This window comes from Metopolophium dirhodum, chromosome 6 (assembly GCF_019925205.1).
Source record: "Metopolophium dirhodum isolate CAU chromosome 6, ASM1992520v1, whole genome shotgun sequence".
Taxonomy (NCBI): Eukaryota; Metazoa; Arthropoda; class Insecta; order Hemiptera; family Aphididae; genus Metopolophium; species Metopolophium dirhodum.
The window spans coordinates 28,833,501-28,859,542 of NC_083565.1; the positions used below are offsets into that span (position 1 = coordinate 28,833,501).

The 26,042-nt window shown below is 28.3% G+C and overlaps 3 protein-coding genes across 5 annotated transcripts; all 3 read right to left on the reverse strand.

The window, feature by feature from the left end:
- Positions 1-6,409: 6,409 nt before the first annotated feature.
- On the reverse strand, positions 6,410-7,189 carry LOC132947640 (craniofacial development protein 2-like). Its single transcript, XM_061017917.1, has one exon. It carries the CDS (start codon positions 7,187-7,189, stop codon positions 6,410-6,412), a length of 780 nt encoding a protein of 259 aa, XP_060873900.1.
- Positions 7,190-15,734: 8,545 nt separating this feature from the next.
- Positions 15,735-17,184, reverse strand: LOC132947494 (uncharacterized). The gene is made up of 2 exons (XM_061017801.1): positions 16,878-17,184; positions 15,735-16,812 (listed from the first exon to the last, which is right to left on the reverse strand). The coding sequence occupies exons 1-2, from the start codon at positions 17,178-17,180 to the stop codon at positions 15,805-15,807; spliced, it is 1,311 nt and encodes a 436-aa protein (XP_060873784.1). The 5' UTR covers positions 17,181-17,184; the 3' UTR covers positions 15,735-15,804.
- Positions 17,185-18,409: 1,225 nt separating this feature from the next.
- On the reverse strand, positions 18,410-24,087 carry LOC132946708 (cysteine and histidine-rich domain-containing protein morgana-like). 3 transcript variants are annotated; one of them, XM_061016765.1, is made up of 6 exons: positions 23,952-24,041; positions 21,312-21,373; positions 20,042-20,148; positions 19,519-19,959; positions 19,281-19,438; positions 18,410-19,217 (listed from the first exon to the last, which is right to left on the reverse strand). In XM_061016765.1, exons 4-6 carry the CDS (start codon positions 19,769-19,771, stop codon positions 19,065-19,067), a joined length of 564 nt encoding a protein of 187 aa, XP_060872748.1. In that variant the 5' UTR covers positions 19,772-19,959; positions 20,042-20,148; positions 21,312-21,373; positions 23,952-24,041; the 3' UTR covers positions 18,410-19,064. The 3 variants fall into 3 exon arrangements, with proteins under 3 accessions (XP_060872748.1, XP_060872750.1, XP_060872749.1); XM_061016767.1 differs by lacking the exon at positions 23,952-24,041 and having other exon boundaries at positions 19,519-19,680; positions 19,746-19,959; positions 21,312-23,938; XM_061016766.1 differs by lacking the exons at positions 20,042-20,148; positions 21,312-21,373 and having other exon boundaries at positions 19,519-19,680; positions 23,952-24,087.
- Between the last annotated feature and the right edge of the window lie 1,955 nt (positions 24,088-26,042).

The following is a 26,042-nucleotide window of genomic DNA, read 5'->3' on the forward strand; positions in this document are numbered from 1 at the left end:
AATATTTTTTTGAATAATTTTACATTTTGGAATAAACATTTAAAAGTCAACATGACATAAATAGCGGTTAAATGTATTTATTAAATATTGATGTAATTAATCAATAATCTTTATCATGTTGAACTCCACGGCTATTATCGATGCGTAGCCCGTATCACTGCGTCGAAAATACGTCCGGTGACCCGCGCTCTGCAATCTGTATAAATACTCTGTATATAATTGATAATAATTAATCTTATTGCTATATAAATAATTAAAGAGTAGAAGTAAATAAAATATAAATACTGATGGTAAATAAATTCAATAATTAATGATGAAAATAATTTTATATTTTTCAATCGTTCTGTATAATGAAGGGACACGCTGTATACATCCGAAGACCTAACCTAACCTAGAAATAGACACCTCTTAAGGCTTAAGAGTTGAGGCTGACAACAGATGTAGGCCTGCATTTATTTAAACTTAATACGCTGTGTCCCTGACCTCTGATATTATGTACTATGGCAAGGATATGTATCCAACCGTTAGAACATTATGTATTTATGTCTCACCAGTCACCTTTGCAGAAATATGTTGTTTTCAATTAGTATTTCTCAGAAAAGTTAAAACAAAAATGATGTGGTAAGAAACGGCAATTTAATTAGTGTTTCTTGACAGCTTGAACATTTTTATGCAAATGGATGTCCTTAATATCTTTTAATTTTAATTTTAGATTATGAAACTTAAATTGATTAAATAATGCCACCAAAAATTATTATTTTTAATAATAATAATAAAAAGAATAAAATGATCAAATATTCACACCCAACTGCAAAGTGCAGACCATATATGTATTAATATATGGGTATATAGATATTTATATAATTATATTTATATGTCTATTTGTATTAACACTTTTAATTTTAGTTCTAATTGTATCAATTTTGTAACATTTGTTTTTAGACTTCATAATATTATGCATAGATTATTATTGCCTACTGGTACACAACATTCGTGGGCAGATCATATGTCGAGAGATTTTTAATACTGCAACAATATTGAGTTTTAATGGCACAAGTGTAGAACAAATCAGAAATTAATTGTTTGTCTCCTTTAGATCTTTTACTGTTACCAAAATAAATTTAATTATTTATAATAACATATTATGCCTACTCAATAATAAATTATGATCTATCAACGGTATCAATAATGGTTTAAATTTAATACTTGTAATACGTGTATAAAATAGAACAATATACTCTAAAAATGTCATATTATATCCATGAATAATATTTTTAAATGACAACAATATATCTAAAATCGTTGTTATTGGTTTTAATATGCAATTTCGTCCAAACAGATAAGACAAAAAAAAAAATTCCAAATTATTTTTCCCTGACTGATGCATTCCTGATTTTAATTGTTCATGAAATTATTTTTTCTAAAAACACAAGTCCCGATTTTGACAGTTTTTGAAGATTATTTATCCTAAAATTGATTTTCCTGCATTTGAATGAAATACGGTTTCAGGTTTTTTTGGTTCCTATAATATATCGTTCATATATCCTAATCAATTTTTGTCCTGATCATTTTTTTCCTGCTTTTGACGCGCTTCCTACTAATCTATCTAGGCTCTAATGGAAATTAATGGTTTACTGTATCAAACACTGCTCGGGGAATATACTTAAATTGTTTATTTTTAAAAAATTAAACAAAATGTACTTTAATTAAAAATAAAAATATTGATTTACTAACTGTGGTCTCAACATTTATCTGAAATAATTCTTATTTTTTCTATTGGTGATGCGTATAAAAAACAAATAATTTAGTTATTATGTTGACGAAGTTATAACGTAATGGCCAATGGGTAATAATTTGCTTGATCTTTTTTTATGTCAAATGCTGCAAACATATTTAAAATAAATTATACAGATATTTTGATATATTGTTATTAACATATTGATGTATTTTTATTACAGACAAGACAATATGAATAACAAAACTTCACCAGTTTCGGAAACTACAGCTAGTAACCAAGTAGAAACCATCATTGGGGCGACGAATATCGATGGTAATCTAACATTTCTGGTGAAGTGGAAGAATATTGAAGAACCTCAGCTAATATTAGCTGAGATTTTGAATATTCAATGTCCACAGAACGTGATTGCGTTTTACGAAGCCCGGCGTACGTGGAGTGATGGGAAATTTTGAAATTTCGATTGATTTCACAAAATGTACTTTACGAGAAAATTCAAGTTCAAATATATAGTTAATGTATAATTATTTTTTGTTTATAATCTGTTTATAAAATGTCTATAACCAAATCTAGTTATGAGATCTTAAGGTGAATTGTGTTGAATTAAATTAGAAACAATAAAATAATATAAAGATTATATTATACAGTCGGTAAACAGAAAATTGATAGTCAATAACATAGCTAGGTACATTTTTATAGAGTATTTTATCATCATCAGAAACTTATCTCGGTAAATTAGATCCCGGAAAAAAAAGGTATATTAATTCATCGATTATTTTCGAAAAGGCCAATGTCAAATCTAATTTGATCATACAGCATAAGAGGCATTGGCTCTTTTAATACAAGTAACATAAGCAAATTTTAATGACATTGGTAAAATAATCTCAATTTTGTCAAAATGTGACATTGGTCATTTTTGTACCAAGCTACAGAAATATAATCTATACTATAAAAACAAGTCCAGATTTTGTGTCACGGTTTGGCTCCGAAACGACTTGACCGATTTGGCTGATTCTTTTTTTGTTATGTTCGTAATTGTAAGGACAAGATTTTTATGAAAGAAAATTTTAGGAAAATCCGCTGGAAAAGTAGGAAATCTGAAAGTCATAAATACAAAAGTGGCACCATCTGTCCAGGATAAAAATAAACATGTTCATAATATATTTTTGTTTATTGTAAGGTTGCTATTGGTTATGATTGTTATAGTTTTAGTTGTTGGTTTTGAAGAATTTTATTAAAATAAAAAGAGGAAATAAAACTTAGGCCGCTCCATAGTATACATACAAATAAATATAATTTGAATAAATTGGTTGATATTTTCGATCTTATAATAAATTGTTAAAATATAATATATATGTATAAATGTACCTACTATCTATTAAGTGTGGCACACAGGTACCTAGGATTTTTGCGCTTTCGTACTATATAACTTTTTTTTCCTTATCTCATTTTGGGGCTTATGTGTTCCACCAGTACAAACAGCACGGGGTCCGCGATCTATCGCAGGTAAACTAGCAGGGCGGAGCACGAAGGTGACAGCTAGTATATATATATATCAGTGACAGCTCGTGGTTTGGATGACGGGACGATCGCATCCATTAAAATTAAGAAAATTAATTGTATATTATTCTTAACTCAACATTTTTAAAAAATATTTTTTATTAAAAATGCAAATTTTTAAATAGTAAAAAATTTAAATATTTATAAATTATAATGCATTTGTCTAATACATTAGTCGTGTGCGAACATTAAATTTGTTTCTCTCAGATACCAGGGGCGTATGTACACACGAGCAGTGTTTGGACGACCGGTAGCGTCGTCCATACAGTAAAATATTAATATATTACCATATTGGGTGATTAATTTTTAAAACTAGCAGGATAGTCGGTTGCTAATCACCATTATTATTATTTTAATTTCCATTTTCTACTGCGACTTGCGACTAGTAAGTAGTAGGATGTATAATATTTTCGTCATACACTATTACGTCTTGTAAGTAATTCTACAATTTGTTATACCTATGACTACCGATATTATATTAAAAGTCATATGTTACCATGAATGGAAAATGCTAACATAAATATTTGATGAACATTTCAATGGTCTACTGTTATTTGATTTGGAAAAACAACAAAATCTTAACAATTAATTAAGTAATGGGAATTATATCATATTTCGCTGAATATCAAATATCGTAAAAATTATAACTCCAATCGCTCATAAGAAATCAATGTTCCGTTTAAGTATAATTTTAATTATTAACAACATTTTAAAAATGTTTCATGGCTATTAATAGATAAAAAAGATTCAAAATTGTTTGAAAATTTCACCATGTAAGGAAAATCGTAATTTTAATATTTGGTGAACATTTGTATTATCTAGGATTATTCGTTTATGAATTACAACAGAATATCGAAATTTGATAGATGAAAATTCGTTAATTTATACCGATGGAAGACAGATATCGTAAAAGTTTTAATTTCAAACGCTCATAAAAAATAATTATTAGTTTTCGGTAAACTTTTGTTTTATGTTTAAAGTAGGAAAATTTGTGGGAAATCTTCTATCAACATTTCTAATGTTAGCTATGAAAAGAAAAACTTTTATGATTTCCTAACTGAAAAATAGCTTGTACATTTTCGAAAATTTGATGAATTTTTCAAAATTTTAACTTTAAATGCATTTTTTTTTTTTTTTTAGTCTTCAATCCTTAGATTGGTTTGCTGCAGTTCTCCATGCTTCCCTATCATTACTCAATTCCTTTAGTTTTTTATAACTATTCTTCCCCATGTCACTCATTAATTGCTTCATATCCTCCATTCTTGGTCTTCCTCTTCCTATATGGCCTTCAACGGTTTTTGTTAGACTCTCATGGCGTAGTAGATGTCCTATCATTTTAGCTCTTCTAACTTTTACGGTATGCCATAGTATTTCCTTTTCTTTTATTCTAATTAGTACTGCTTCATTCGTTATTCTATCAATCCATTTAATTCTTAACATTTTACGATAACACCACATTTCAAAGGCCTCTAGTTTTCTTTTCTCTGTTGCACTGATTGTCCAGGTTTCACAGCCATATAAGGCAATACTCCATATATATATTTTTAAGAACCTTTTCCTTACCTCTAAGTCCATACTATTGGTGGTTAGTAGATGTTTTTTATTCTGGAAAGCCCTCTTCGCTTGCGCTATTCTACTTAGAATTTCATCTTTACTACGGCCATCTTCTGTTATTTTACTTCCTAAATAATTAAAGTGTTGTACTTGTTCTATGCGTGCGTTATCTATGTATATATTAAGTTGAGCAGGGTTTGTCTTGCTAGACGCCATAACCTTTGTCTTTTTTTTATTTAATCGCATTCCATATTTGTCCCTTAATATTTTATTGACCTTAGTTAAAATATTTTGCAGGTCATTTTCTGTTTCTGCGCAGAAAGCGATGTCATCAGCAAATCTCAGAGCGTTAATTGTTTCTCCACCTATTCTAACTCCTTGCTTTACTTCTATTCTTAGTTTTTTCATTACTTCTTCAATATATAGATTAAACAGCATGGGTGATAGGTTACAGCCCTGTCGTACCCCTTTTTTAATTTTTGCTATTTCTTCTTTTCCATCAATACGAATTAATAAAGTTTGGTTTTTGTATAAATTATAAATGCATCTTCTGTCGTAATACTTAATTCCAATTGATTTCAGAATATCGAATAATATACTCCACTTTACATTATCAAACGCCTTCTCTAAATCGACAAAGGTTATAAATGTATCTTTGTTTCTTCTAATTTGTTTTTCAATTAGTACTCTCAGTGTTAAAATTGCCTCCCTTGTTCCTATGTTTTTTCTGAATCCAAATTGATCTTTACTCAGATTTTCTTCCATCTTTTTATCTATCCTGTTTTTGATTATTCTGGTGATAATTTTGGCGGCATGTGTGATGAGGTTTAATGTTCTGTACTCTTCACATTTTTGTGTTCCTTTCTTTTTTGGAATCAGTACCACAATACCCTTCTCGAAATCACTAATGGTTCTTCCCTTTAAATATATTTCATTGCATATTTTGTACAGTTCTTTTTTAACAACTACGTCTGTGTATTTAAGTAACTCTGCTGGGATTTCATCTACACCATACGCTTTATTGTTTTTAAGGGAGTCCATCGCATGATCAAATTCTGTCTGCAAGATATAATCACCTTTATCATCCTCATCTATATTATCCTCTTCCTCAAATATCATAGTTGAATTATCTTCATATAATTCTTCCAGATATTCTTTCCATCTTTTAGCCCTTTGATCAGCTTCTAGTAATAATTCTAGGGTTCCTGCGTTTTGTTTCCTTTCACGAAAAAGCTTTTTGGTTTCTGAAAACGCCAGGTCACTTCTTCCTTTTTTTAAAAAATTTTCTATTCCCTTACATTGCTCATCTAGCCATTTTTCTTTCGCTTTTTTTATCTTCCTTTGCACTTCATTTCGTATTCTTTTGTATTGTTGTTGTTCTTGAGTGTTAGTTTGATTTTTATACCTTCTTCTTTCATTTATAAGCTTAATTATTTCGTCTGTCATCCAAGGCTTCCTCGGCTGTTTCTTTTGGGTTCCTAATTCTTCCTCTGCCTGGGTCTTTAGAATTTCCTTAATATTTTCCCATTTATTTTCCTCCGACTGACAGTTGTTCTCAATTTATATGTTGTTTAATGCTTTCTTACATTTCTCTTTAAATTCTATTCTCTTCTCATCTTTCTTAAACACTTCTAAATTCCATTTATTTGTGAAAACACCTTTCTTAATTTTTTTGTACTTTAGATTTGTTTCCATAATAATTAGATTGTGATCGCTGTCAATATCAGCACCAGGATAAGTTTTGCATTGTTTAATTTGATTTTTAAAGCGTTGTTTAGTAATAATGTAATCGATTTGATATATCGCTGTATCTCCCGGCCTCTTCCAGGTATATAATCTTCTTTTATGGTGTTGGAAAAAAGTGTTTGCAATTGTCAATTTGTGTTGTGTACAGAACTGTATTAGTCGTTCCTCTCTCTCATTTCTGGTTCCCAAGCCATAACTACCCGTTATGTTACTTTCTTTCCCTTCGCCTACTGCTGCATTCCAGTCACCCAGGATTATAACATTCTCCCCTGCTTTAGTCATCGCCATTATTTCATCTATTTTATCATAAGTTTCTTCAACTTCTTCGTCATTATGTGATGATGTTGGCATGTATACTTGGATAATCGTTGTAATAGCAGGTTTAGTGTTAATTTTAACCATGATGATCCTATCTGTACATTGATAGTAGCTAATCACACTTTCTCCACACTTTTTATTCATGATGATGCCTACCCCAGTATGTCCATTTTCCGAGCCTGTATGAATGAATCTGTACTCATCACTCCAAAAGTCACCGGGATCTGGCCATCTTACTTCACTTATCCCTATAATGTCAATATTTAGTCTTCTCATTTCTAGTTTTAAATTTTCAAACTTTCCGCTTCTTCTCAAGGTTCTTACATTCCATGTGCCTACTCTTTTATAGTTTTGTTTTGTTTAACTCAAGGTAGTCTCCACCCGGACATCCGAACGGGAGACTAGTTTACGTCCGGAATCTTTTACAATGAGTTCACAATCCATAACTGCAGATACTAGGGAAAGTTTAAATGCATATACAAAATAATTGAGCCTATGTATCTTTACATTTTATAACTCCCGTTAATGAAATTTATAAGAAGCATAGCATTGCATTTTCAAGCTAAATTATGGTGATCTCGAGAATAGGAGCATTTTTACTATCCTAAATGTTGTTGGAGGACAGAAAAAAAGCACACATCATTGTAAAATCAATACATTCTTTCGTTCCGCTCAGAATCTAAAATATATTAAATTCCAAGGGTTTCCAAGGGTATCCAAGGGAATATAGTTTCTAATGGGAAATTCCCGGGAATATAATACATTTTTAAATATTGGTCATAGGTTTCTGTTTTAAATTAAACTTATGGCTGTAATTTGTAAATGATCCAAATGACAGCTCTTTTTTGATATTATGTCGGTTTAGGTATGTATTCTTTAAAAAAAGTTATGAAGTGACTATAATTTAATTTTTTACTTAAAATTTGTACTAATATAACGATTGATAAATTATGACGACAACGACGATGACATTGATAATATTATCTACAGTTGACATCGAACAAGACGTGAGTTTTCTACAGAAACTTCTTAGTATATACCTAAACCTTTTATTCCAGCAGACAGTATATTTGTACGACATCAAACCAAAATCGATTATTATACGCAGCATGACGTATAACATAACCGGGGTCAGACTGGCGAAGAGCTGCACAAATTGTTTTTAGTAGACGCACTTACACCACAAGACATTCCTTTCGGTTTTGTTGCTTTATTATTCTTACTCTGATGCGATAAGTAAAATTATTGACTTCTACGATTTCTATAGAACTCAGGTATCTCCTTGGCGGGTTGTAACTTTCGTCATAGCATATGTTTTCATATAATATGGTACCTATTTCAAATACTGTGTTATTGAAATATTTTTGTAGAAATTCTACCTCGCGTATGAATTGGAGACCGACGGTGAATTGGAGAACTGGAAATAATGGGTACGTTGAGGTGGGACTATGTGACTATCTCGAACTAAAAGGACCATAAACATGATTTATAGAAACTCGCGAAACATACTTTAGGTTAGGTACTTTTATATAAATGTATATATTTGTTTATTCAATATACGACATGAGTCATATTATACCATAATTATAAACATTGTGGACAAAAATACAATCATTGTAGATACAATGAATATAATAGATCGGCAGATATTACTAATTAGTTTCAATAATGAATAATGCATCAAATCAAATTTTCGGTTAGGTTAGGTTGCCTACTTGATATGCTGTCACGCACAATGTCTGCGATTAGACAAAGTGGGATTTCCTACCGGGGAGGCTGAGTTGCACCCAAATGGAGTTGAACAATCACAATTTTTTTTACGGGCAACGAAATGATCGGGATCAGGGAGGACCAGTTAAACCGTCTACGATTAAAGTTAATGGGCAAATGTAAACTGGGCCCGAAAATGTTGACAAATAAAATATAATAAGCACGACATAATTTAATCTGCAAATATATTTTACTTATATTTTGTAATACTGAAATATATTATGTTTAATAATCACAATCATTTTTACCTAAAAAAACCCTGGCCGAGTTTACACATAAATAATTTTTAACTGAAAAAACACAAGCCGAGTTTACAATAAACCCTTTGAACATTTTTTTTCCTCGGACTTAGTTTACAATCGCCCAAGTTAACCAAAGTTTAATAGCCAGTTATAAAATCTGTTATCAGCTGATTAAGAGTAATCGAATTTAACCGTAGACAGTACAACTGGCACTTAGTATTATAATATTTAAACAATTAAAAGAATGAGTGGCGTCCCGCGATAAGATAATTATAACTAGGCGCGTACAGTTTATATTATATACAATATTAATGTTACTTAGGTAGGAATATAATACAAATTATATTACATATAAATAATATACTTCATTTTATCGTGGTAAATTACACATTTACACGTTGATTACAAGCAGAATTATATATGACTAATACATGTTCTCGTTGTCGAAAACGATAATCACATTTTTCATTAGACTTTGAACTATGAGTCATTACTATACTGGAGAAAACGTATTAATTTCTGTTGTACATACTAATTTCAAAAATATTATATTGGATCAATATTTATTTATGTGTCTGATGTATAATGACATCAAAATTACCAAACACTATCAGTAATTTAAAATTATATATTTATATAATATTTAAGGTACGGGCGATACGACCTAATGGAAACCGGTTTCCTAACCAACAACGCCGCAAATATAGATTATGCGGAAGTGCTAAGTAAAAACGCCGTATTTTAAACATAACTTACGGCAATCTTTCTAAACAAACTGTGGTTACGGCGTATTTGCTAAGCAGCTATTATATTTTGTTACTATTGCGGCAATATTGTTTTGTTATGAACACAAAATTCTGGATAAATAATCATAGTTACGGCATTTTTGTTTAGGAAAAACATGTAAAACTATAATATTAAACGTATTACAGTATTATCTCATTTTTTTTTCGATTTAGGTGTTTTTTCTTAGGACGGCAGAACAGTGGCCCACTTGTAACCTACTGTACAGCAGAGAGACACCCGCTTGTCCACAATTTTTTTTTGTGAATTTTCATTTATTTTACTAAAATTATGTAGTTTTTGTCTTTCGATATTTGGCAAATCACTAATTACATCATGTTTGTGTATTAGTTTTTTATTTTTACGCTGGTAATTGTTCATATGAATAATTCATACCCATTGTTGTTTCATGTAGTTTTTCTGATGTATTTCAGTCTTCGTTTACGACGTCAATACAATCGCTTTCTGGTGAATTAATTTCCCTAGCGTTTTCTAAATCGTTTTCCAATTCATTCACCGACATTGGTGTTGGAATATTACCTATCATTTGTTTCGATGTTTCAATATTCTTTAAGAAAGACAATATAATATGCGATTTTAGTTATTTTGTTATAATTGTATAATATTAATTCAACTTACAGGTACCGTATTAATAAAACAATATAAATATAATATAAAATATCCTAAAAATCTGTGTTTATATATTTTTGATTTTTTCTTTACATAAATAACTACTTACGTGGAACGTTTTCTTAAATTTTCAACCCTTACTTGTAATCCAGTCAAATTATACAAAAAACCTACAAAGATTGGAACTAATTCCTCGAAAGCTGAATTTTGGTACACAATCAGTCCATAGCATACTGATTGACATACTAAAAGTCCCCAGACATTCTGCTTGTGCATAACTCTACATCCCTTAAAAAGTGTGTGTGTACCCTCTTTTTAATTTTACACTATAAATTGTTTAATTTTAGACTTATGGCTGAAAAGTATAGAACAAAAATTAAAGGTCGTAAAATTGTCCATAGAAATATGGCATGTTGTACACTTAAATTATCACAAAATAGCGATAAGTAAAATTTTTTTTTGTTTTTTTAGTTTTTAGCCTAAATTTCTACGTCAAAATGACCTAATCAAAAATTTGAAAACCCGATAATTTTACATAAGATTCCGATTTACTTTTTTTTTTATATACATTACCGTAGTCTCAGCAATTATGACGACTTCTGCCAACAATTGATTCTGCAAAACAACATATTTTTCGAGCTTACTTACAAGTGCAACTTTGGCGTGGCAATGTATTAAATCCAAAGGATCGGGGGTGGGAAAAATATGGAAATACAATAAGTCCGATTTTCACCAAAAAACCTCCAGCACCAGAATCTTTGCTGACAGTTATCAGTTGTGCCTGTACGAAAATGTGCGAACAGAACTGTGGCTGTAGAAAGAAGGGTATGAAGTGTTTAGTAATTGGCAAACACTGTCAAGGTTCAACATGTTTAAACTCTTCGTTGATCATTGATGAAGATGAAGTAATATTCGAAGGGACACTTTAAGATGATTAAGATAGTCATTTTACATCCACGAAAAAACAGAAATTAACACCATTGAATGATTAGGTATGATATTTCAAATGTAAAATTACACATTATTTTATTTTAATGTGTATATATTTGTTTTGTTATAGTTACCAACAACAACGGGCAAATACAACGATATATCTTTTTTATAGAAACTGTGATAGTAGTTTTGGCTAAAAACTAAAAGAACAAAAAAAAAATTGTACTTACCTCTATTCCGTGATTATTTAAGTATAGTAAACAATATAATTTTATGGAATATTTTACGGCATTTGATTTTTGTTTTACACTTTTTAGCTGTAAGTTCAAAATTAAACAAGTTATAGTGTAAAATTGAAAAGAGGGTACGCACTCCCTTTTTGAGGGATGGTCTATGCTCCAGGGGTATATCAGGGGACTTTTAGTATGTCCATCAGTATGGACTGATTGTGTACCATAATTCAGCTTTCGAGAAATTAGTTCTAATCTGTTTCCTAATTTGACTGGACTATTGAACATTTTATAAATGTGAACTACCCATAAAATAATTTGTAAATTTTCAATTTGATAAATTTTGTCAAAATTAGAAATTTAAAAAAAAATCTTGCCTTTATATTTTTAATATTTTTAAATGGATTTGTAACTATTTTTGAGCATCCTTCTATTATATTGTCAAGCTTTTTGATGCGACGAATAATATTTTATTGACAATTAAAAAAAACCTTCGATTAAACCTGTACTCGGGAGTATTAGGCTGAACAATAAAAAAAGGTGTTAACAACCACGGTCGTTGTGGATATCCTGAATCTCCTATATACAAACGTGTCATAATATGTAGACCCTGGCCACCTAGCTGTCACATTTAATATATTATGTAAATTTGCATATTGCATCACATATCTATACAAAAAGGCTCTTACTATAATGTTACAATACACATGACACGCACATTTGGAATGATAGTGTTGTACAACAATTCATGACAGATTTGCATGGTCGAAGATTCAATTCATATTTTCTAATAGGTTAAAACCTAACATTATATTAAAAAAATTAGGTATATAATTTTGCTATAGGAATAGTATTTTACGTTTGTATATAGGAGATTCAGGATATCCATTACGACCATTGTTGTTAACACCTTTATTAAATGTTCAGCAAGTGAACAGTTGCATATTAAGAAAATAAACTTTCACAACTATTTTAACATAGTTTATCTGTCCAGTAAAGTTTTTACTAAACAAATTAGTTATTTACCATGTATAGGTACTAGGTACTATAAAAAAACAACTCTCTGAATATGTTCCCAAAATTAATAATTAAAAGCAAAAATACTTGTATTATGTATAAAAATTTGGCAATTATTTTAGTTTATAATAAGTAATAACTAGATTAATTATACAATTTACCTGTTGTTTTGATAGTTTAGTATATCGTTTGCCCTGTAATTCTGCATGCGTTATAGTTGTTACCATTGATTTCTTTGCACGTTTTTGAGCCTCTTCAACTTTCGGAATCAATGTTTTATGTTTATACTAAAAATTTAAAATCACAAATATTTATTTCTGTTTGGTATACTAATAATTATTGCAGTTATTGCATTCAAAATTAAAACTATACGAGTATAATAGTACACTGTATATTACTATACTTAATTATTAGGTATATAGTTACTTTTAAGTGACTTAAGAAGTTTCCTGTGGACAATTTTTGTCCTTGAATGATTTTGGGACAATTTTTACATTGTGCAGTCAATTTTAATCCATCTTCTTTAATAACAGTAAAAAATTGACCATCTAATAAGTATGATTTAATCAAAGGTTCTTCAGATAACTTCGGTAGATCTTGTTCTTGAATATTTTTATTTTTACTAGGATCGTCTTCTTCTTCCTCTCGAAGACGTTGTTTTTTCAACTGACTTGCGTCATTTTTATCAGCAGTCAATACTAAAAATCTCCGCATAGTAAAAAATACTTGATCACAGATTCGCTAAATTTAATTATTAAACTTTAATAAGAACACGCGTACGGTACTACGGTGAGTCGACTTCCAATATATAACATAATAAATATTAGAATATGTCCCACGATTCACGAGGTAGTTGTACGACTATAATAATATTTCAGCTACTTGCTGTTTGTTGATTTTGTTGGGGCGTGATCCAATAGGTCTACTAGATACTAGATACTCCTACCATTTATGTTTATAACATCGTTGATAATAATTAATAAATACTATGTCTATTATTGTACATTTTATAACCAATGATAATAATACTAATACGTAATTTTTGTACAATCAAGTTATTTTGAGTTATTTTTATAATATGTTATTCTGGACTGACGTAGTGCCCACTGGTGTATTTTATTTCTGGGTATCATGGATGTATAGATTTTAATTATAAATATTTTATTGCAATATGTTTACATAATATAGGTACCAGCATTATGATTTATGTTATAACATAATATTAATTATTAAATACTACGAAACCATACAAACAAAAACTCGTAGCAGTCGTAGCAATATACCTAGAATAACTTAATAGTATGGTATCGAAAATGTCAATGGTTATTAGGTAGTTATTAGTTATTAGTAAATACTACCTACTTATTACTTAATTTTCTACCCATAATAAATAAGACCCGTTTAATAAATTAAATTATCTAGATAAATTCATCTAGATAATGGTGATTTTTATCTTAGATAACTGTGTTAATTAATAGTCTCTATTTATCTAGATAAGATAAAAGATAAAAGAATATTTATCTAGATAAATTTAAATAGATAAACTCAACACTGAACTTGTAGTAAGCGTATCTACCGACAATATTAAAGGCGTCGAGGTTGGGCAACCAAATTTGCATGCACGATTTAAGCAAGCTAACTTAAGGCAGCTCTAGTCAGTCGTGTTATAAGGAAATTAATACATGCAATCAAATGTAGGGTTAGTACTTAGTTGTTGGTAAGTAACGTTAAAAATTGTAAATTGCGTTCAATATCCTTAATCATAGACTATAAAGTCTGGAAAATATTCCTTACGGTTGATAAAAACTAGTTAAATTGCATATCACTTTTTTTATTTGTACAAATAACTCGAACTCAACAAAATCATTCTTTAAAATACTTACATTTTTTTAAATCAAGCATAAAAATGCATACACATTTCAGAGGTACCTACTAAATAATCATTACAAATAAAATTATAAATTCCATAATGTCTCCCCAAATATTTGTTTGCTTTGGTAAGGTGCGTAGTGTTTTGAGAATTTGTCCTACCAGATTTTTTTTTTATCGATTAACAGTCTATTATACTCTATTTTTCCATATAGGTAAATCATTATATGTAGGGACGGATTTTAGTTGAATCTTAAGACTTTTGACGGGAATTATTTGCGTAGATTTTTTTTACGTAACAATTATTAAAATATAAACCTCATATTTAAGACGTATATTTATCCGAAAATTACGAGATATAACTAAAATGCACCCAAGGATCATTTTGACATCAGTATGTTGAAGAGTTTAAGTGTTGGGTAAATTACTTTTAAATAGTAATGATATTACGTTACTCGTTACTTCAAATATTTTTATTTAAATTACATTTGCGTTAACTAAAAATATTTTTATCACGTTACATTACTTTTTCATTAATTAAGTATTGCGTTACAAAAAACATTACTTTTATATCATTTTTTTTTTTAACCATATTCAATTCATATGATTCAATTATTATGTATATATTTTACAATCATAGATCTAGTGATAATAATAGATCTATTATAGGTTTATGTACAAATGTACAATCATCTCACCTTTATGCGGGCTATATAATAATCATAATTAATTTTTATCAAATTTTATTTGTAAACCGAATTCTTTTCTTTCTGCTAATAAAGTGATAACATTTATTCCTGGAATGTTTAATAATATTGTTAACTATTATCGGAATCAAAAATAAATATAATTGATATTTAATTTTTCTAGGATATATTATCGGGTTGTTTTTGTGATACATTCAAAACTATTATTTTAATAATGTGGAAAATAACACGTTATAATGTGTTACTTCATAGAAATTACTTTTTCGATTCCGATAATAGTTAACAATATTATGGATACACGTCAATTGATCGTAAACAATTGATCGTGCGACAATTGACCGCAAACAATTGATCGCAAGCCAATTGACCGCAATTACAATTTACCGCACGACAATTGGTCGGAAAATCAGGAATCGGAATCAGTAATAATTTTTAATTTGAATATATAAATATATTACATTAAGGTAGATATTTAATAAAAAATGTTGGTATATAAAAATGAAACAAATAAAACTGACAATTAAAAATTATATATAATATTTTTTTAAATAAAAAGATTTAATGAACCTACATTTAATTGAATATAAAAAATAATAATAATAAATACATTAAGGTAGGTACCTATATAAGTCACGTATAATATATAAGAATTAAACACTAAATATTAAACTTGCAATTAAAAATTGTATGCAATGCCACGAAGAAAATCTTCAATATTTGTATAATATTGCTATAATTGGTACATATTTCTTTGATTTTAGCCGCTCTATCTCGGTAAATTTTTTTTTTGGAGGCTCATTGCCACCTACGTACTGCTTGATTTTGAATCTGTTTATGCTCTCTTCTTTTTTTAATGCATCTATAAACCGCCAAATTGAAGGATGCTTACCATTTATAAGTGATGTGAAACAATTGTGCCACCCTTCTATAGCATTATTTGTTGTAGCTAAATCTTGGATTACTCTCGAAAAACAATTCAATAATGTGATTGCATATTTTGGCGGTTTTCTTTTTCCTCTCCTATCTAATTTTCCTACCCATGTTTTTTCGAAATAATCCAACAGCGGCGCCAGTAGATCCTCATTATCTGTGTAGTAACTTGTAGTTAGTAGTGCATCATAACATTTAATTACATCTGCTTCTGGAATAAATGCTAATGCGGGTACCAATTCTTGTACATGACGCCAAATGCATTGCGACATATGAAAAAAACAACCTTTTATCTCTGTATCACAAAACTCCATTTCGATAGCATTTAAAGCTGCTCTTTCATAATCTATCATAATACTTTTTGGATTTAAATTTGGTTTCAGTGATTTTAAAATTTCAAACATGTGACGGTAAGTTTTTTCTTTTTTATCTGGCAGTAATATGTAAACACTAGGAATAACGTTGGAATAATACACCCCGTGTATAGTATATAACTGAGAAAAAATAGGGGGTGCCACTGAAAATGTTCCGTCGCAAAACCAATTATCACATTCGCTCATAAAATCTAAATTTTGTTGAGTTGTAAATATTAAAATACGAGATTCAGTAGGACCACTATCGAATTTTAAAAATAATTCGCCATTGGAGTTATACTTATATTGATCTGGTATAATAAATTCGAAATTACTTGGATTAGCCGGTGCAGCTTCCTCCTTTTGGCGCATACGTTGAATTGTCCTTTTCAAGGTATTAACACTCGACATTTCCGCGGAAACTGCACTTGTTACCTAATTTAGTTTAATTTTAATAATTAATATTTTATCCATTTCTATGCCACTAAAATATGAATTACCTGCATAACTGTGTTTCCTAAAACTGAATGTGTGCTGAGAGTTGTTTGTGATGCATTTTTCTTTAAAATTGAAATAACTTTTTTTGCTTCGATTTTTGCTGCATTTGGAACGTGATTATTATGTTCAATATATTTGGTGACTTTTTCGTCTACTACGTGTACGCGACCTTTACAGTGATTTTTTTTGTATTCTGAACATTTCCAATATATTTTATTTTCATGTTCTCGTTCTTTTACGTGTAAAAAACATTGATAAATAAGTAAATACTTATTTTTTTCGCTTAATGCGTACTCTAAAGCCATAATCTATGAACAATACTTCAGCTGCACGAAGTTATTAGTATACTGATTGGGATTGTGTCAGTACAAATATATTGTCGTAGCGTTTCATGGTTATCTATGCAACTATAATAGTATTATGTGGACTGATAAAATAGGTACGACTGTACGAGTATAATGTTAGATAAGACTTGATCGACGATCGTTATGTCGATCGAATAATATTACGAAAAATTCCTATTCACCTTGCACTATGAAATAACTTAAAGCTATTTTTGCGATCAATTGTCGTGCGGTAAATTGTAATTGTGGTCAATTGGCTTGCGATCAATTGTTTACGGTCAATTGTCGCGCGGTCAATTGCTTACGATAAATTGACGGTACACCCAATATTATTTAACATAATTAAATAGCAATACATTTTATGACTTTAATAATAGAAAGAAAAAAGTTTGGTTTAAAAATAAAATTTCATTAAAATAAATTAAGATTTATGACTTTTGACTATATAGCCATGTAGGTGAGATAATTGTACATTTGTACATACTATGTTTATTATCACTAGGTCTATGATTATAAAATATATATAATAATTGAATTCTATGAATTGAATATCGTTCAAAAGAAATAATAACTGTTATCAATGATAAAAAAGTATTTGTAACGCACTCCATTATTAATGAAAAAGTAATGTAAAGTGATAAAAACATTTTAGGTAACGCAAATGTAATTTAAATAAAAATATTTGAAGTAATAAGTAACATAATTTCATTGAATTTTAAAATTTTAAAATTTTACCCAACACTGATTGAGTATAATACATATTTTTTTTAAAAGTTATGTTTCATATTTAAAAAAAATTAACACCAAATAGGCATACTTGTGTTAATAATTTTTAATCATCTTTTAAAGTTATATTTGTTTATTTAAATAATCCAACAAAAAAAATATTTCTAAAATATAAACATAATTTATAGACAACACCTATATGTAATATAATATAATATAAATATACACACACATAATATACATATATAGGTTACTTTTCAATTAAAACAAAATAAAAAACTTACACGCTTATAACATAGATGACTTATGTTCAATTAATTATATCTTTTAAAATGATAAGCATAATTTATATACAATATTATACACATATAATCTATATAAATATAAATTACTTAATAAACAAAGTCAAATATATATTTTTAAAGAATAAAACTAAATTATATAATATAAATGTCTTAATAATATTTAAACAAAATAAAAACTTATTACCTAACTTTTACAACAATTTAACTTGAGTTAAATTGGTTTTTAGTATTTTTTACATTTTATAGTTAATATTATCACCAATAATATGCTTAAAGTGAGATGGTTAATGATACGTATCTATTTATTCTATTTACTATTTTAGTATATGTGTTGTTTATGAACAATGGACTATGGGAATGGTATCTATATAAGATACGTTCTAAGGGCGAAAAGGAGAATATATAAAAGATTTATAGGACTTAAATTTCTATATTAGTATAATATAACCTGTTTTAAATTTACATAATCGTGAATTATTTTTAAATAGTTTATTTGTGTGATATCAGTTTATTTTTACTATCCATATAACTTTAAATGTCATTAGTTCATCATCTCAAAGAAATTAAATTGAAAATATAAAATCAATGAATTTTGATAGGTTATATATTATGTTATTATTTATAATGAAATGGTAAATTTGGTACCTAGAATTTTTGTTCTCGTTTAAATGTTTTTGGCTAAATAGTTAAGTGATGAATATGTTGTATATCTATGATTTGGTTTACATTGGGAAATATTCAATACTTAAACTACTATATATTTAAATACACCAAAGTCAACACTTTCAACAAAGACATTTGAATTTTTTGTTTATCATTTGTTCTGAATTAAAAGTTTATTTTGTAACATTTTAAAGTTTACGCTTTCGATATTCCAATACACCCCATGACACTGCTTCTGTTTTTTAAGTTTTATTTCGACTTTTATAGGCAACATGGACACACAACTTGCATTCACGTCGACAATCTAAAAATTAAATAAGCGTATATTAAATATTTTATTTATTAACTGAACATGTAAAAAAATTACTCCATAAAGTTCCATGTTTTTAGAAAACACATAATTGTCAAACGGAGAGTATAGTTCCACAGACAGTTTTACTGGAGACAATTTCACAAAAGAATTGTTTGGGTCATATTTCTTGGCAAAGATTGATATTACGACCCAAGGTCCACTCTGATGCCAGTCTAAACGGCAGTTCATATGTCCATAAATTTTCTTAAACGCAAATCATTGAATAACAAAAACAAAAATTACAGGAAATTACCGTTAATCCAACAATGTTTTCTTTGAAAACATCCAATTTGTTCTGAAAATGCATGGAAATCTGACATCTTTTTTTTACAACGGGACCAATATTTCATACCCTCATGGAATATAAGTGTACTGGGATGATGATCACAAGAAATAATCTCAGCACCTTCATAGCCTATAAAATTTTGATTTTGTGAATAAAGACAATGTTTTTTAAATAAAACATAAATTGATAAGAACTGTTTGCATCCATTGTTTTTACACATATAACCAATTGAAATATCTGTTAAACTATTTCAATTGGAATTGTTTTAAGAAGTAGCCGTCCTTTGTTGTAAGTTAGTAGAGGAAATGGCCGGATTAATATTTATCAATGGCAAATTAACTGATGGTCTAGGTAACGATTTTCGGGCTCTTATGGCTTTTTACTGCTGTGGCAACCCTTTGTGCAGCTCTTAAACATATAAACATTTAAACACATTTGTAATATTAATGTAATTAAGTATAGTAATAATAGTGTCAAACATATGAATTACCTTTATATTAAGAAATTCAGTAAAATTGGTAGATTCATTTTTACAGCACGACCATCCCATGTAGGCGTTATGAAAAAAAAGGTTACCTGGATGATACACGCAAGAATCTATTCATGCAACAAAAAAAAAAAAAAAACTGTTAGGTTAGGTACTTATCAAACGGTTGAAAATCTACATTGAATTAACAGGGGAATCAACTAAGTACTTCATACTATTGATATAAGCTATAGACTTTTTATAATTTGTAAAAGTAGCAACTTTGCCAATAGAAAGTATAGACATACAGTAAACATGATTTATAACAGTATTGAAGGAACCACAAAATAAGTAAGTAGTTAAAATACATAGTAATTGCTTTATATATTAGTCCAATGGATTGATCCAATTAAATAATAATAGTTAATATTAAAATATAATAAATTATAATATCTTCACATTCAATTATTTTGTCATAAGTCAATAAGTCATAACATAATATTTTACTAATCAACAACCGCTAGAAACCGGGTTTGCAGCATAGATTAAAGAATAGTACTTAAAAGTTTGCAGTTTGCGGATCCGTCACGTTTGATTAGTATAAACTTTTAATTGTTTGAATAGAAGAATGTGAAAATATATACTTTATACGAGAATCGAACAACAGCAAGTGGCAACATAGATTTATACTGCTGTACTCGATGCCCGAATTTATATTCTACCGTGTGTGGGTTTTTGTAGCAAAAGGTTGGGCAATATTTACAATATGTTATCAATATTATAGTATATTTTAATAGATGGAAGATTGATAACATTGATTAGTAAATATTGCCCAAAGCTATAGGTCTGAGTCGACAATCGTAGGATGTCAGCGACTTTCTGATACTTACACAGTATGCACCGAACAGTGTATGACGAGCGATATTCGCCTATTATCAAACATTATTGTATCACAATCACACTATCACATTATCGATTATATGTAATAATATTTTACTAATTAAAAACTGCTAAACAACGGGTTTGCAGCGTAGATTAAAGAATATTACTGTAGGTTTTCAGTGCGAATGGTGGCGGACTGTCGGTTGCCTGTTGCTTACAACTTTAATAATAGCTAAGGTAACTAATTTATGTTTGAGATATTTAATTTCTAAAATAAGAATTAGAATCTGCAAATACCAAGTACACTTTGGTTGTGCTAATAACAAATAACTTTTCAATAAATATACAAGTTAACTTAATTTTTTAACTATCAAATTTTTAGAGAAGAAAAAATTTAAATATAATCACTCACCTGTAACCGTCCGTCTAATGTTCTTTGTATTGTAACATATTGAGCTTGTGCATAATGTTGTGCTTGCGACATCAAGTGAGCGTCCGTTTCCATTCGACAGTTTTCCATATTAACCACGGAATTTAATGAAAACAACAAATAAATATCAGATACTTCCGATCGCCAAGAATTCACGAGTGTAAAATTAACAATAGATAACAGCATTGAATTTAAAATGATAAGAAAACCATGAGATCCAAACACAATTATTCTGTTTTAATCAAAGATTTGAAAATGTAATACAAGATCCCTCATTAGTTGGCTACCTTTATCAAAAAAAAATTTCTACAAGCTAATAAAATTTAATATTTATGAGCGTTTTAAATTAAAATTTTTACAATATTGGATATTCACTCAATTTTTCATTTAGCGGTTTTGTTATTTTATTGTTATTCAAAAACGGATAACTGTAGATACATGAAAATTTAACTGAATGTTTATATTTTCATTTTCTATACACCAAAAAAATTAAAAATGTTTTGATTCTTTTTGGTCAGCTTATGGAAATTGTCAGTTATCAATTTTTTTTAGTTTTTTTTCTATAAATATCAATAAAATTGTATTTGTTGTGTAAATGAGCGTGCAAATGTAATGCAAGGCTCCTGATATATTTTTACAATAGAAGTTGAAAAATATTAAAAATATATATGCAAAATTTTTTTTTATGAGCATTTAAAGTTCAATTTTTGACAAAATTTATCAAATTTAAAACTTAATAATTATTTTGTAGTTAAAAATTTATAAAATGTTCAAATTTTATAGCTAAAGGATTGAAAATTTAAAACAAGGTTCCTCATAAATAGGTAAATATATTAATTAAATTATTCACAATAATATCATAAAATATACTTAGTAATATCATAGGCTGACTGAACGTTTTCGCTCAGAATCGTTTTTACTTTCTTGATTTTTAATCAAGTAAGTATGGTATTGAAATGAAAAAAGTCTCAATTTTGAAAACTTCAAGAATTTGTGTTAAATAGGAAAATAATAAACATGTAACTCAGTAATGATAAGTAGGTTGGTAATGTAGCTAGTTATAATATAAAATATTAATGAGAGGGATTTGATATCACACTCAAGCGGTATAACTACTTGAATTCATAAAAACGTCGGCGTGAACAGTCCCAAAATATCTATTTTTTAACTTTTCTCCTAAACTATGATAGCTAGAAAGTTGGTTGATTCTCATTAAAAAAGGATTATTATTTATCTTATACAATCATATTATATCATTGAATTTAAATTTAACACCATCCATTACAGTGATCAGCTGGTAAACTTCTGTACATCAGAGCGACACCAACTTGCCCATCTTTTTTTTCTATGAATGTCAATAAAATTATATCTGTGGGGTAAAATAGCATGAAAATTTAATACAAGGCTTTTAATATATTTTAACCCTGGCAGTTGAAAAATATTAAAAATGCATAGATACAGCTATTTTTTTATTAACATTTAAAGTCCAAATGTTGAAAAAACATGTAAAAATCACAAAAATGTGCAAATTATTTTGAGTTGGAAATCAATAAAAATTTTTCTTTTTAAATCTGAGTTTTAAAAATTGAATACAAAATTTCTTATAACTTTTTCTACCTTTATCAACACAAAAATCTCTACCAGAAAGTCAATTTAAATTTTTAAGAGCGTTTAAAGTTCATATTTTAACACATTGGATATTCACTCGATTTGTCATGTAGCAATTTTGTTATTTCATTGTAATTCTTAAACAAATAACTGTAAATACTTGAAAATTTGACTGAATGTTGAAATTCTCATTCTATATACACCATACAATTTCCGAAATATTTTTAGTTGTTTTGAGCTGTTTACGGACATTTTCAAATTTCAATTTTTTTAGTTTTTTTTTTCAATAATAATCAATAAAATTTTATTTGTTGGTTAAAAATATGTGAAAATTTAATGCGATTCTCCTAATATATTTGTTCAATAGTGGTTGAAAAATATTAAAAATTCATAGGCACAATTTTTTTATGAGCATTTAAAGTTTGATTTTTGACAACATTTATCAAATTTAAAATTTAATAATAATTATTTTGTAGTTAAAAATGTATAAAATGTTCAAATTGTATAGCTCAACGATTGAAACTTTAAAACAAGGTTCCATGTAAATAGCTCATACATAAATTACTTTTTTTCTCAATAATATCATCAAATATACCTATTTAGTATATCATCCCTCAGAATCGTTTTTCTTATACAATGATATTTTTATTATTGAATTAAAATTTAACACCATCCATTACAGTAACCTACTTGTAACCTACTGTACAGCAGGGTGACACCCACTTTCCAAAGTTTTTTATAATTATTATCAAACAGTTGAATATCTACATTGAATTAACAGGGGAATCACATAAGTACTCTGTACTACTATCGATGTACGCTATCGACTTTTTATCAATTGTATAAGTAGCAACTTTGCCACTATAAAGTATAGACTTACAGTAAAAATGATTTATAACAGTATTGAAGGAACCAAGTAGGTAAAATATATAGTAATTGCTTTATATATTTGTCCAATGAATACTATTGTACTAACTAATTAGTTTGAATGGATTAATCAATTGTAGAACCTACCTTCAGTATTATTGGCTTGATCGAATTGCTCAGCGCACCCGTGGTTGTAGCACAGAATCAAATTCGTACCATCACACATTGTTGGTTTGGATTACTATTAACTTTTAATTATTTAAATTGAAGAATGTGAAAATATATATTTTATAAGTGGCCACGAATCAACGATAGACGTAAATATGTCAACAACTCTGTGATATGCACCAAATGTTCGCCTATTATCAATTGTTAATGGTATCACCACAGAATAATATTATATTATTATTTTATTAATATTATTATATTATTCTGTGGTATCACTATTATACTATCACACTATATCACATTATTGATTATACTATATAAAAATATCATTTTTAAATATAAATTTAATATTTTACATTAATAATATTTCTCTTTGATTTTACTAATTAACAAGTGCTAAACACCGGGTTTGCAGCATACATTAAAGAATATAACTGTAGGTTTGCAGTGCGGATGGTGGCAGATTTTTCGGTATCGATCGTCTGTCATGCGTCACTCGTAATATTCCATTAACTTGACCGTTACTTACAACTTGCGCCTGGCCTCTGTTACCGTCTCTACCGGTTACTGAGTACCATCAACAGACTTCCAGCAAATACCGTACACGATAATACACTAATTCAGGACACTGTCCTAAAAAAGTGGCAAACAAATTGTTATCATTGCCACTCGCTGTACGGCGTCATTTGCCAAGGGATCGGCGGCGTTTTCACTCTGTCTGCGGTCGCATCTCTGACCAGGGGATTTTTCTTTTTATCCATTTGCGTATGATCAACACCGCTGAGGTAAGTAACAGTAAATGTTTATTAAAAACCATTCGTTGATATATCGTTGTTTTATTACAAGTTGAAATCTACTGTTTACTAGTTCAAAAACTCACAATTCGTTTCATATTATAAAGTTGAACGCAGGTACCTAACCTACCTATATAGTTATATTCACGTCAATGGTAAACCTTGAAATCTTATAGTTATGAGAGATGGTGAGAACGGAAATCTATCGCAATTTAATCATCATATTTATATTCCGATTTATTTTTGTCTTATCCTACTTGTTGAATGTCTACTTCATAATTTTTCAATTAATCTAGGATTCAAATGAATTTTGAGACACCAGCGCATGATGTGGCATTCCTAATATTGTTGTATTTTACCCTGGCGCGGTAGGTGAACAGTGTTTGAGATCTTACTTGCTTATCTATGATCGTTTAGATATTTGTTGTCAAACACCTTTACTTGTTGAATGTTGTCGCAACTGAATGTCATGATCTTTGCAATTCTATGATTTGTTCATGACTAATACGTCAATTATTAGTTTAGTATAGATTTAACGTTTAAAATTAATTAATGATAAAAAAGTATTGTTATTTGTAACACACTACATTATTAATGAAAAGGTAATGTAAAGCGATAAAAAAAATTTAGGTAACGCAAATGTAATTTAAATAAAAATAATTGAAGAAATGAGTAACGTAATTTCATTACTTTTTAAAAGTAATTTACCCAACACTGATTAAGTGTATTAATAGAAACATATTTTTATAAAAAAAGTAATGTGTTTCATATTTAAAAAAAATTAACATCAAATATACTAGTGTTAACAATATTTAATCGTCTTTTAAAGTTATATTTGTTTATATAAATAATTTAAACAAAAAATATATTTTAAAATATTAACAAATTTCTAGATAACTCCTATACATTAATGTTATATATAATATAAATTTGTACACACATAATATATCTATATAAGTTACTTTCCAATTAAAACAAAATAAACAACTTACAAGCTTATAATATAGATGACTTATGTTCAATTAATTATATTTTTCAAAACAATAAGCATAATTTATATATTATATTATATACATATAATCTATATTAATATAAATTATTTAATAAGCAAAGCAAAAAAATAAAACTATATTATATAATATAAATATCTTAATAATATTGAAACAAAATAAAAACTTATTACCTAACATTTACAACATTTTAACTTGAGTTAAATTGGTTTTTAGTATTTTTCACATTTTAGAATTGTTATTATCACCTATATTTTATAATAAAA